At 45.4% G+C, this 14,460-nt stretch overlaps 1 protein-coding gene across 1 annotated transcript in view; it reads left to right on the top strand.

Annotated features, from left to right (window-relative positions):
- Positions 1 to 2,156: 2,156 nt before the first annotated feature.
- ldlrad3 (low density lipoprotein receptor class A domain containing 3) overlaps positions 2,157 to 14,460 on the top strand; it is an 80,183-nt gene continuing 67,879 nt past the window's right edge. Inside the window, exon 1 of the mRNA XM_048257963.1 lies at positions 2,157 to 2,444. Within this exon, the coding sequence (XP_048113920.1) occupies positions 2,393 to 2,444 (52 nt within the window). The 5' untranslated portion in view covers positions 2,157 to 2,392. The remainder of the gene's footprint in view (positions 2,445 to 14,460) is intronic.

The following is a 14,460-nucleotide window of genomic DNA, read 5'->3' as shown; positions in this document are numbered from 1 at the left end:
TGTCATTTACCCCTGTAAGATCACATTTATGTGAAAATGAGGAAATTATAAAAAAAGGTGAAAAAATAGAAACAAGATTTTGTTGACGTCATCATACTCAAATTCTAGTCACAATATAAGTCTGATACTGCTCCATTGGGATATGATTATGGGGCGTGTTTCAACCAATACATGGGGTGAATCGTGTAGTAAGAAGACCCGAAATATCATTCTTCTCCACAATTGCCTTAATATTGTTTTCTGGTTGTTTTTTAAGTTATTGCACTGTCAATATCCTCAACAACAGATGTGATGGCGAAATCTAAATGTCTACCTTCTAGCAACGGCGTTTTTGTTATGAAATGAAACACTTTGAATGAAACACTTTGTAATTAAACATAATTTACAAAGACATTGTACGATACTGGAACCTAATATATTGTCACTACATCTATCCTCTGTCAACCACAGTTTTCAGCTACAAGGAGTTCTTATGGTCTGAACCGCTCTGGTTCAGTCATAGTTGCTCCATTACAGAACAAGTCCAGACCGAACTTCCCGACCTTAAATGTTGTGGGCGGGGCTAAGTTCGGCTGGCATCCAGGCTACAATATTAGTGCTTATAGTGCCTTCATGCCATTCGTAAGCTCGGAGGACCCGACTTTAAAAATCCCGACCTCCGAAAAAAGAGTGTTCATGAGATCAGCTCGGAAAACAAATACAGGAAATGCATAAATATTAAAACTGCTTGCTATGGTTTAGCAAGCGGAAAATGTCTCAGGTGAGTGTTTCTATCTGTAGTGTTAATTTAGTGATAAATTACCTTGCCTATTTGTAATGAGAGTGAAATTTGCCTCGTGTAGCAAGGGAGGCCGCCTCATTTGGAGAATATGATAGTGACGTCAAGTCGGATACCTCGGGGCACAAGACTTCCGCACAAGTCTCCGAGCAAAAAATCCAGCCCGACTTTGCGTTCAAGTCATTTTTTCTTTATCGGAGGTAGGATTTTCTGAATATCCGATGTGGCATGAAGGCCCTATTATTTTTTAGAACTTAAACAGGTGAAAGTGATTGAAATGTAACAATTTTTGAACCTTGTGAATAGCAGGTGCAGAAAGACAACATTCCCGCACACAGACACCTACACTCAGACAGGCACACATACAGGCACACAGACACCTACACTCACAGACGCACAGACACACACAGAGACACACAAACACACAGACACACACCCAGCAGGCCCAGTTAGGAGGAGGACACAGTTCCTACATAGCACCTTATTACACTTGGGTCCAGTAGACGTGTGTGTGTGGGGGGGGGGGGTTGTACCATGTGCAGTCATTGAAATTAAGTTATTTTTTATGTTCTTCACAGAAAATTAGCCAATGCCAATGAGTTTGAGTTAAAATAAATAATAAATAGCATATTTTTGTTCTTGTAGCAAACATTGAAAACGGTCCCACAGACCCAAACACCTTACAAGGATTAATATACAAGTGTGATACGGCCAAAAAACGGGAGCTACTTAGGTATGCAAATAATATATGGTTAATACACGGTTATTACAACATATACGATTTATACACGCATGACAATGGGAAATTCAACCAAGCAGTGGAATAAAATAACAAGCAAAGTTATTGCACTGTTCAATCCCTGCACTGTTCACTTTGGCACTACCACCATTTGCACACACTCATCTTATCATGGTCAATGCATCATATACCGGTAGTCAGTCCATACCAGACCTTTGTAATTTCCTTTGACCTTTGTAACTTCACATGCTATTTCATTTTTACATTTCTGTGAGTTTGGATAGTATCCATGTTTGTATGATCTTATTTCTGTAAAGGTAAAATTATATTTTTCAAGTTCACTTGGAAAAATTATATTTTTCAAGTCACTCACTGGGTATAAGGATTTTACTAAGCCAACTAGGCTACGCATATTATACTTTCATATTCATTATATAATTTGCCTAATTATAGGCTAATATATTATAAGGAAAGTAGGCCTACACCTTAACCCGTGGAAGTTATATAGCGACATAGCGCTTCATTCTTCTATCCTTAGCACTCGCCTCTCTCATCTTGTTCCCGGGCGAGTCTCCGCCTCTCCAGAATAAGTGCGAACCCGACACCCGACTCAACTCAAGTACCCCTCCATCGCCGACCACCTCTGCCCCTCCCTCGGTCCACGATGCGTAGGCTGTCCCACAGCGTGAGAGCCCACCTCTCCATGCAACTAGGCTAACTTCAAAACTTTGCCTGGAGTAAAACTACAGAGGGAAAATACGTACGCTATGTATTACAGCAAGTGGTGAAAAGGGGGGAAAGGTTTTTTTTTTATCGCCCCGATTGTTGCCACACAGCGGGGTGATTTAAGGGCAGGCCGGAAAAAAGACTGTAGGATGTGGATCTGGTATCTCTTACTTGGTTCGGGATCGGGCACAGGCTCGGTTGGTAAGTCATCTGAATGTTTTGAACTCTCATGCTTGTGTTATTACCACCGACGGCGCCGCCGCAGTTAAACTGTAACTAAGTCTGTGTAGCCTTCGTGTTCTCATTCTTTTGTAACTGTTGCAATTCCCTTATGAGTGGTTTCCTTCCGAGAGTGCTAAAACAAGACCAGCCGACACATTTTCTTTTCGAACTTCAAAGATAAGGGAAGTGTGACGTCGTGATGCACATTTTCTTTTCCCCCTCCAATCTCAGCAATGTCGCCTCTCTAAATTCCCTGCAGCAGTTCGCTCACTCAGAAATACGTGGAGGTTGTGAACGCGAAGATCAGATGACTCGAGTAACGGTTTGGCTTCATCAACGAAATTAACGTGTGCTATAGTTTGTAGCGTAAGGAAAACATCGTGGACCGAAAGGTTGGAGGGGGGGAGTCGGTGAAGGCTATTCGTAGCCGGGGTAGTTGTCAAGACACAGCGGTGACAAGTCAATCTGCCCCCCTGCTCCGCTGGCCGAATGGGGCCCGAAGCGAGAGAGTCTAATGTTACTTCGTTTGAAAAGTAGGCTATTTATTGAAGGTTAATGTAACGTTTTAACGGATTAGGCCTACATTGTGCCCTTCGTGCAGACAGTTAGCCTACAGTATGTCAAAATGGAATGGACAGGTAGGCTATTGCAGAACCCGAAGGAACACTTTCATGAAAGTTTTGACACATTTCCCTGAGTTTTTTGTTGTTGTTTCTAATGAATGCTACAGTTCTAAGGAATATAAGTATTAGAGACTAGAGTTATGGGATGTCCAAATGTCAAGTTGCCGGTTATTACTGCTCCAAGTCCAGCATCATTTCAGGCTTAGCCTATGCATAGGTCAGTCATGTAGGCCTACACACCTGAGCATAACAGGCCTGCATTAATCCCTTAGAAGACAAGTGGCCTCCAGGTTTAACTTTCCTGATTTCACCACAGTGTCAGTGTTCTAAAAAACAGCTGTTCTAAATTGTAGTTGTGGCATTACAATATAGCCCAAAGCTAAGCAGAAAGACACAAAAAGATAGCCTACTGTTGTCACATGTCACATACATACTACAGTAGGTGAGTCAGTTACATAGCCTAGTCCCCTATATTATATAAGGATGGCAGGAACTCAGCCAAACAGACACATGCGATTTGTCTGACATTACAGTGTCCAAGTGGAGAATCAGACTCTATGCACGGCTATAAGCAAGAATTAAAGATTCTGAGATGCAGGCTACAGGGCCTATCACATAACCCAGATGGCTTTTTCCAAATGTACTTTATATGTTTTGTGTAATGGACTAAAATGCTACCCCAATGACACTCTTCAATCTTAAGTGCTGGTCTTTCCATAACCTGAGATGACAGGTTGGATCTCTTTAAGCGTCTCAGAATGCATGTTACATGTCCATCATTGATAGGCCTACATCTTTCACCTTTACGCATAATATTATACAACATCATAAACTGCATTGCGTTGTATAGAACACATACATTGACTCCCTGGTTGTCACAATCAGGATTTACTAAAAGTAGCACACACTGTAATTTACCAATGAAGTGGCAGCGGAACGCCCTGTTTTCTCCGATGGAGGTTTGTAAAAGAAGGCAGATGAAGAATAGCTCTCCAGTGGGAATCACAGGACATCAGACACCACAGACCATGTGGAAATGGACAGTATTGTAGACGATAAGAAGTGACAGGGATTAGGCAGAATAGCATAGGGCAGATAGATTAAAAATTACATGTCGTGTGGTATAAGCAGGTTAAAGGAAGGTGTAGGCTATGCATACACATATATAGCATATTTTCAACTTGACTTACAGTTGCATCGTTTAAAATTCCAACTGCAGTTCAATAAATTGTTCTGCATGTATAGGATTTGCAGCTCTACCATGTAACATCACTGAAACCCACCGATATATGTTTTTCAGATACGCAAGTCATACATTTTTATTAGCTTCATCCTATAAAATCTCATGTTTTCTCATGCAGTACAGTGAACACACCCGTTGGGTGTTTGGAGGATGATTTAAAACCATCATAAACAAAAACAAACAAAAAAAACAAATAGACTGCACGAGACAGTGTTGATTCTGTAATACTTTGGACTTGGGTGGAGCCAAACAGAGAAAGCCACAGGTTCCGTCTGCCTTAATAAGAACCCATTTCTGAGAGAATTCTCCGAGTGGGCTGGAGCATGCGGCTCCATTGGCAAACTCATCTCTGCTTGACTCTCCTCCCTGCCCACACCCCACCACCACCATCCCCCCACCACCCCCCATCTCAATAAAACAAAACAATGCACGCTGTTGCATAATGCCTCCAAAAATCAGCGGCAGACCCACGTTGATATTCTCTGAAGAACAGGATCCTCACTCACTGTAGTGTACTACATAACTCATGGTGCCAGTGGGTCTGAAAAGATGCACCATGGCTCTTGCCAAACTATGTTGTTGTTGAGTAAGATTTTGAGACCATCTGAAGATGAAAAACAATATAACTTAGAAAAACACCTAATTGGAATGCATTGAGTGCATGGGGATATATTGAGCCATGGGAAACTGCTTTTAAACAGTAGATGCTAAATGCTTAACTTTTAACTAAACGTTAAGGCCAAACCATGGAAAGTGACACTGGAACACTGATTAGTAGAGATGTTTGTTTAAGTGTCAGATCATGTTAAGCAGTAGTGGTGGTCTTAGACCTGGAGACTGGTGTGTGTGTGTGTGTGTGTCTGTTTTTATACTATAATCTGAGAAGAAGCTCACCAAACCCTCCGTCCTAATGAGTGTCTGTCTCCTGTCCTGCCGAGATCATTTGAGACCCATCGAACACTTGCTCGCCATTGCTCAGAAGTCTGTCCAAAGGGGACAGGTCAGACGTCTCGCTCTTTAACTGAGGCCAGAGGAGATGGTTAGAGAGAAGTACTGAGCGAGTCGTCCCTCAGGTACCCTTGGATGCCAGGGTAGCCGTCATGGAGTCTCTCTCATCTCATCTCCAGCAGCTTCTTCCTCCGGTCAAACTGGTGTGCTTCAGATGTATATTTAAGGCAGGGAATTGTGCAAGCATGCTCAGTGTGAGGGAAAACAGAAGGGCGCGGAGAGCAAGGAGGACTTAAGAAAGATTTCTGTTTGCTCATTGGTTCGGAATCGATCCCGGCTGCCAAGAGATGCAAGCGTGCAGATCTTTGATGACTGAAACCATGTGGCTTCAGAACCTTCAGAACACTCTCGTATTGACTAGAGCACAGCATGCACTTACTGAGTGCACATTACATACACAAGCACACACACACACACTCACTCCGCAAGCACACACACACACACACACACACACACACACACACACACACACACTCTCACTAATGCGCATACACACAACACAGTCACACACGCACACACTGACGCACATGCGCAAACACATACACACACACACACACACACACACACACACTCACTCACTGACGCACATACACACAACACATAAACTCACGCACATACACAGGCACATACACACACACACACACACACATATACTTACTCTGCACATACATACACAAACACACACATTCTTTTATACCATGCAAAATATAATGCTTCTAAGACCAAATTGTTCCTAAATGTAGTTGTTTTGTTTTTCAATTCTCCCTGACAATTCTTTAATTCTCCCTGACATAGAGAGCTGATGGCGTTGTTGCTAGCAGTGCATTCATGTACAGTATCTGCTGCTGTGCTGTGATAAAAAAGGAAGCTTTCGGCATTGGCTGCTGTGCTGTGCATGGCAAGCCGAGGCAAAAGGAAAAAAAAAAAAAACATCTGCAGGGACTTACCCAGAGTTGACCGAACAGCACTGCCATGTCTAAACGCTGAACTTTGACCTGTCTAGAGGCAGGGGTTGGGGTTGGGGTTGGGACTCCTAACGGCATTTAGCCCAACAAATGCCATACCACCCGCAGCCAAACACACACTGCGCCTCACGTCAGGTTCAGAGTGACAAGTATGAAAACAGTCTCTCTCTCTCTCTCTCTCTCTATCCCCCCTCTCTCTTTCTCGCTCTCTCTCTCTCTCGCTGAGCTCTGCTTGAGCCCTATGTGTGCGTTTTGGAGGTCATTTGTATTTGTCAGTTTAGCCCTTTTGAAGTTGCTATATGCGGAGATGCTTGGCTGTTCACTTGATGGACTGAGAAAGTTTTTGTTTCATTACCTTGTAGCTGCATAATTGAATTTGTATTCAATGAGTGTCATTAATCAAAAGCCAAAGAGATTTATTTATGCAAGACAACACAGAAGAAACACATCACTGTTGGCCACTCGAGCTGTATTAATATCAAAACTGGCCATGAGCCAAGAATTTCGCGCTTTGGTGCTTCTCTAATATATGTGCATTCCATCCGACGTGCAATTCCCTCCAGACCAGTTCATCTCCCCCAAAAAATATGAGTTTGTTTGCAAGCGGTCTCGCATCAAAATATAGCTCAGGTCAACTAGTTAATGAAGGTCTTCCCATCAGAGTTGGCTTTCTGGACAGCACAACACAACACACACACACACCCACAACACACACACACACACACACACACACACACACACACACACACACACAAACACACAAACACACACACACACACACACACACACTGAGGGGGCACTTCAGAGCAGGGGTTTTTGGATTGCGACACAGGTTTTCGTTTTAGCTAGGGGTGACGAGAGTGATGCTGATGTCTCGTAGATGTTATTAGATGTTATGATATCTGAAAGTCCTCAAGAGTTTACTTTACTCTGTGCATATGTGTGTGTGTGTGTGTGTGTGTGTGTGTGGTAATTACCTCCACATGCAGGGGAGTGATCAGGCACAGCTGTCACTCTCTCTCTCTCTCTTATGTGCTTGTGTGTGTGTGTGTGTGTGTGTTTCTTTCTGAAATGTAGAGGTGGCAGGGCAAACACTCTATTTACACAGACTTTAAAAGTCGTTAAAAGTCTGACTCATACACACACACACACACCAGGTACAGTTCATTTGTTTGCTGTAAAGAATCTTGGAGACAATATAGGGCCCCTCCCTCTGTCTGTTTGCCTGTCCTCCTCCTCCTCCTCCTCCTCCCTCTTTGTTTGCCTCCCTTCTTCCTCGAGCAGAGGACACGATCACATTTCTACTCCCGTCCACTGTCCCATTGGAGTAGGACAGGACTTGTCTCCTGTCCCCAGCGCTGTGAGTGGGACGTGGCAGCTGTCTCCTCTGCTCCCCGGGGCCAAGCAGCCAGCCAGGAGCCGTTTCATCGCCCCGTTGTCTCCCAGAATGGCAGTGGGGACAGAGGGGCTATTTTGGACTTGTGCCCCAGACCCCCCCTCTCCACACACACACACACACCACACCACACCACACCACTCAGACAGAGAGTTGGAGGTCTGCTGGGTGACCGAACCCCTCTTGGTCAGGGTGGGCATTACAAGGTCCCCTCCCTAACGCATTGGCAGATGAAGCTGTGCAGCACCACCAAGCAGCTGCTTACTCAGTTCCATAGAGATCTAGTAAAGCAGACCCTAGTATGGGAATATGATCCCTTATTTGTGACAAATATTCACCAATGTGCCATTGCTGTGTTCATTATAACTATATATAATATATAACAGTATAACAGCATTGTTATTTTTATTATTATGTGTAATTATTGTATCATTATTAATTCAAGCGTAGTCTGTGATGAATGCTAATGCTCTTGAACATTTCTTTCTCCTCTGACACACAGTCCTATTTATTATATTTTTGTGACCACTGAGTTGGTAATGATACATTAATGATATAATGCCAGTGCTCCTCTGCATGGAGGGACAGTGTATTCATTCTCTTGTGAGTGTGTGTGTTTGTGTGTGTGTCTGTATGTGTGTGTGTGTGCGTGTGTATGTTTGTGTGCATGCATGTGTGTTTGTGTGAGCCGTGATGAGTGTTGTTGCTCTGCTGCCATTCAGGCATATTCACATGATGAGGGTGAGACGTAGAGTCTCCCCTGGAGCTCAAACAGTGGCTGGCACTGAGAAAGGGAATCACTGGAGCGAAACTGAGCGGGCTGTGTCGGGGTGGGTTTGGGTTGGGGCTTGGCTGACTCGCTCTGCTGGGTCTATGCAGAATGATGGAGGGTATATGTGTGTGTGTGTGTGTGTATGAGTCTGTGTGTGTGTGTGTGTGGGTTAGTGATTGTGTACTGTATGTTTGTGTTTGTGAATGTGTTTGTGTGTGTGTGTGTGTGAGTGTATTTGTGATTGTGTGTGTGTGTGTGTGTGTGTGTGTGTGTGTGCATGTATGTGGAGGGTGTGGTGCTGGATGAGTGTGAGAGTAAGCATCACCTCATCCATCCCCCTCTCTCCCTCCCTTGTCCCCCCACGACTGGCCCCACCGCTGGGCCACTGTCGAGTCGTAATCCCCTCCTGGAGGCACACCAGCACGGAGCCCAAACGCTCCTCTGCACTGGAACCAATCGCCTGATCTGCCCGGCTGCCTGCCTGCAACCCCCCGTGTTGTCAGAGCCGGGAGGCCTGTGTGTGTGTGTGTGTGTGTGTGTGTGTCTCTGTGTGTGTGTGTGTGTGTGTGTGTGTGTGTGAGTGTAGTATAGGGTAGTGTAGGGTGTGTGGGGGGATTGAACTGAAATGAAATGCAAAGCTGATGTTAATTGCTTTAATGCTGGTACGCTGCAAGCCACAGCTTGGCAGGAGTCTCGGTGGAGCCGGGCTGCCACCAACGTGCTGCTTCCCGCTGCATCTCTTTGTTTTGCTCTCAAGTGAAGTCTGTGTGGAGCAGGCATGCGGCCTGCCTGCGTACAGCGTGACTCTCTCTCTTTCTCTCTCTCTCTCTCTCTTGCTCTCTCTCTCCACACCAGGGAGAGCGCTCCAGAGCTCTGAAATGACCTTGACTAAAAAAATGAGTGTTGGTGATTACCGCAGACCCATTAACCTGAAAGGCAGCAACAATAAATTACCTCCAGCGCAAGTGACTGGGAAGTATAATTTACTAATTTATAAAACTGGCAAAATGCGCCCGAAACAGTTTTCAGAGATTTCATTCAATGCATAATTCAGTGTTTCTTATGTATTTACTCTGGTTGTTGCTTGTCTCTTTGGGTGAAATCACAAGCTACCCTCAGATTTATCCCCTTAAACATCCAGAAATGTCACCTCTAGTTTTCTGAATCTATTTCAGATTCTGCTTTTAACAGGATGGACAGTTAATCAGGACAGAGATTAATCATATCAGTATATGTAGCTAGACTAGGACATGTTAACAGCAGTGAGAGCCTTGTATGAGAGATATCGCTCATAACACTTCATTACCATGGGTCATGGCAGGAGAGCATGTTAATGAAAAACACCACAAACAAGTATATTCCGTTGTGTGTGACTGAGGACCATACCTTAAACATTATAAAAACAATTTATTTAGATTTTACTCAGCAGTTCCTGCCTTTAACTTTTATCCAGATCTGAGGAGAGAGTTTGAGTGTTCTTTCAATCCTACTGTAGAGCTGGTTTGTTTAGGGTGCTAGCGTATGTATTATTCATGAAACACGCTCTGTGCTGGTTATGCAGCGTGCTTTAACGTTATAGTATATAATTCATGTAGTGTACTTTGTACGCCGCGTGTTGAGTCCTTTGCACGGTCCATGTAGGGTGATGTGCCTTGTGTGGCCGTGTGTCAGTGGTCGTATGGGCGTCTGGTTGCAGTGCGGAGCAACAGATGGTGTGGGGAGGTCAAGCGGTGCGTGTAGCGTTGCGCATAAATCACATTGACCTCTAAGGCCTCACGTGCGTTCTGCTTCGACTGGCTCCGACTTGTCAGCTTTTTTCAGTGGCTTCTTACTGCCAGGACAACAAGAAGAAAGGGAGTCTTTTGATGTCTTAGAATAACATCCAATCAGTGTTTCAGACAGGTTGTTTGTGCAAGTGTCTGTGTGTCTATGTGTGTGTGTGTGTTTAGTTTATATTTGCGTGTCTATGTGTGCCTGGCTTGACACATGAAGATTTCAGAAAGTCACTGCAGCAGTAAATTCATCATTTACACCTTTCATAATGTTAGAGAAAATCATCAGTCATTTGATGTAGTGTGACTGTTTAATTGTTGATTCCATAGCTGCAGTGGCAGGTGGTGAGAGAGACAGTGGAGGTGAGAAGGAGGGGGTGTCTCACATTGTAGTGGAGAGGGGGCACTTCAGAGCAGGGGTTTTTGGATTGTGACACAGGTTTTTGTTTTAGCTAGGGGTGACGAGAGTGATACTGATGTCTCGTAGATGTTATTAGATGTTATGATATCTGAAAGGCCTCAAGAGTTTACTTTACTCTGTGCATGTGTGTGTGTGTGTGTGTGTGGTAATTACCTCCACATGCAGGGGAGTGATCAGGCACAGCTGTGTCACTCTCTCTCTCTCTCTGTATGTGCTTGTGTGTGTGTGTATTTCTTTCTGAAATGTAGAGGTGGCAGGGCAAACACTCTATTTACACAGACTTTAAAAGTCGTTAAAAGTCTGACTCATACACACACACACACACACCAGGTACGGTTCATTTGTTTGCTGTAAAGAATCCTGGAGACAATATAGGGCTCCTCCCTCTGTCTGTTTGCCTGTTCTCCTCCTCCTCCTCCTCCTCTTCATGTTTGCCTCCCTTCTTCCTCGAGCAGAGGACACGATCACATTTCTGCTCCCGTCCACTGTCCCATTGGAGTAGGACAGGACTTGTCTCCTGTCCCCAGCGCTGTGAGCGGGACGAGACAGCTGTCTCCTCTGCTCAGAGAGACAGCGGAGGTGAGAAGGAGGGGGTGTCTCAGAGAGAGGAGGAGTAGGAGGAGAGAAGAGGAAGAGAGGAAACAAAGCATATTTGTAAGGCTTAATTTCTACTCCTCTGGTTTTACTTAAGCAAAGTCCTAGCTTACAGCCAAACCCCAAACACCTCATTCTCTCTCTTACTCTCTTTCCCTCCCTCCCTCTCTCTCTTGCTATTTCTCTCTCTCTCATCTGTCTCAGCAGTTTGGAGTCCACCATTTGTTTTCATTTGGGATGATGTCACTGTTACTCGTATCAGCACGATGAACCGTGTGTCTCTGTCAGACTCAACCCCCCATCACACCACACCCCCCTCACCCTATCATGTTGGCCATCAACACAAATGGTACTGCACTGGGACTGAAGTGAACCATACACACAGATACACACACAGACACACACACACACACACACACACTCTCTCTCTGTCTCTCTGGTGCCACTGAAACTCTCCGGCCTGCATCCACCCTTCCTTCTCTCTTCACTCTGTCTGTGTTGTGAAACATTTGGCTAGTCTGTGTGCATGAAGACATGATGGATTGATGGATGGATGGATAGATGGATGGATGGATGGATGGATGGATGGATGGAAGGATGGGTAAATGAGTCTGGCAAGCCCCTGATGGTGGGTAGAAGTGAGCCGGTGGAGTAGCCTGCCACAGTACATTTGCTCCCAAGGACGAAAACTCTCTGAAACTTTAGAACAGCCTGTCTGAAGTTTGCCACAAACACTTGGCCTGCTGCTAAAATTATGGGAAAAGCACACCATGTTCCTCAGTTTTGCAGCCATTTCACAAGCAGTTAGTGGCTAAAAGTACCTCGCAGTGTAGGGGAAGGGGGGAGGCTGTTAAACCATTACCATGACAACGTGAAAGGCTTGACAGGGTGGTCATTCACTTCTACTTCTCTCTCTGGCAATAGCACACACACACACACACACACACACAAACGCACACATACACACACACACACACACACACACACACACACACACACAAACACACACAGAGATATAAACACACACACACACACACACACACACACACACACACACAGACACACACACACACGCCCACACAAATATAAACACACACATTGTAAGATTACTGGTCCTCAGCCCCCTCCACATGTGGGGATAAGAGCAAAACCACAGGACTTGATGAGGATCGAGGCAAACCACATTTGTACAAAATTCAGTATTTCTCTGCTGCTTTGCTATGCTGAAACACACACACACACACACACACACAAATATACACAATAACTCTCTCAGGCACAGACACACACACACACACACATTTCACTGTGTGTTTGTACATCTGAACTGTGATATCTGTGGTTGTTAGTGTCGCACAGGGACTGCGTGAGTCCCAAAGGGAATGCAGTATTCTCTGGGGGAACTGAAGCAGGACCAGGACAAGTGTTCCCCTCCTCTCACCTCCTGAGACCTCCCCTCCTGCTGGGTTGATGGGCTGATTTCTACTTTCAGACTCTCTGTGCTGTATTTATCCTCCCTGAGAGAGAGAGAGAGAGAGACAGAGAGAGAGAGAGAGAGAGAGATGAAGCGATCTGTGAGTTCTAATTGCACATGTTCACTGGTCACAGTCACTGGCAGCGCAAATGCACTAATCTGAACTAATGATGATATCCCGCTGATTCACTCAGCTTTGCAGCCGCTCTCTCTCTCTCTCTCTTTCTCTCTCTCTCTCTCTCTGTATCTCTATCTATATCTCTCTCACACTGTATTTCTGTCCCACACTCTCTGTATCTCTCTCTCTCTCTCACTCTCTCTCATGCTTTCATGCTTATTCTCTTTTGCCATCAGACACTTTTTCTTTTTCATAATTTTCTCTTGCTTTCTAACTTTAATACTTTCGGTTTTTACTTTGTACCTCTCCACACACACACACACACACACACATACACACACACACACACACACACACATACACATACACATACACACACACACACATACACACACACACACACACACACACACATACACACTTCTGGTGAGAACAGGCAGCAATAGTAAGAGGACAGAGAGGAAGAAGAAAGCCTCACCCTTCCTGCTGCTCCCAGCTATGGTGTCCTGTGAGGCTCCTCTGCTCATTTCTCACTTGGTCTGTTTTCTTCTTCTCTTTCCTATCCCTGCCTTCCCATCACCTCTTCTTCTTCTTCTTCTTCTTCTTCCTTCTTCTTCTTCTTCTTCTTTGTCCAGACTTTCTGCTAATTTTTTGCAGTCTGCGTGTCTCTGTCCATTCCTTACCTTACCCATCAATTCTTTCCTTAGCCTTGGTGTTGTTGTTTAGCCCAAGCAAGGTGGATTTCTGGATATGTGGCACATCAGAGGAACACAGTCCCTGCAGTCCCAGAAGACCTCTCTCTCTCTCTCTTTTCCATCTCTCTTTCCTCTCTCTCTCTCTCTCTCTCTCTCTCTCTCTCTCACATCTATCACTGTCTGCAGCTCCTGGAGAAATGTCAGCACACCATGCCTCGGTCCTGCTCCTGATGTGACAGATATTAGTAGAGAGTGGTGTTTACTGGACTGTCACACATAGCCCCAACATTTGTGTGTGTGTGTGTGTGTGTGTGTGTGTGTGTGTGTGTGTCTGTGTGTGTGTCTGTGTCTGTGTGTGTGTGTGTGTGTGTGTGTGTGTGTGTGTGTGTGCAGTGTACACTATTTACACAAATATACACACACACACACATTTCTAAGGGAGCTGTATAATATGCATTTCATTTATCAGCATGGCAGAGGAAATTGGTGTCTCCTTCAAAGTATCGCTGTCCCACTCCTCATCATCTCCTCCCCACGTAAACACCACCACCCTCCATCCACCTCACCCTCCATCCACCCCTCCATCCACCTCCCCACCTCCACCCCTCCATCCACCTCCACCTCCACCCCTCCATCCACCTCCACCTCCACCCCTCCCCCACCTCCACCCTCCATCCCTCCACCCTCCATCCACCTCCACCCTCCATCCCTCCACCCTCCATCCACCCCTCCCCCACCTCCACCCTCCATCCACCTCCACCCTCCATCCACCTCCACCCTCCATCCACCTCCACCTCCACCCCTCCATCCACCTCCACCCTCCATCCACCTCCACCCTCCATCCACCTCCACCCCTCCATCCACCTCCACCCTCCATCCACCTCCCATCCATTCCCTCATTTTCTTTCCCTTGC

This window comes from Alosa alosa, chromosome 11, assembly GCF_017589495.1.
Source record: "Alosa alosa isolate M-15738 ecotype Scorff River chromosome 11, AALO_Geno_1.1, whole genome shotgun sequence".
Classification (NCBI taxonomy): domain Eukaryota; kingdom Metazoa; phylum Chordata; class Actinopteri; order Clupeiformes; family Clupeidae; genus Alosa; species Alosa alosa.
Note: the sequence above shows the minus strand (reverse complement) of the source record. Positions and strands in the feature narration are given on the sequence as shown.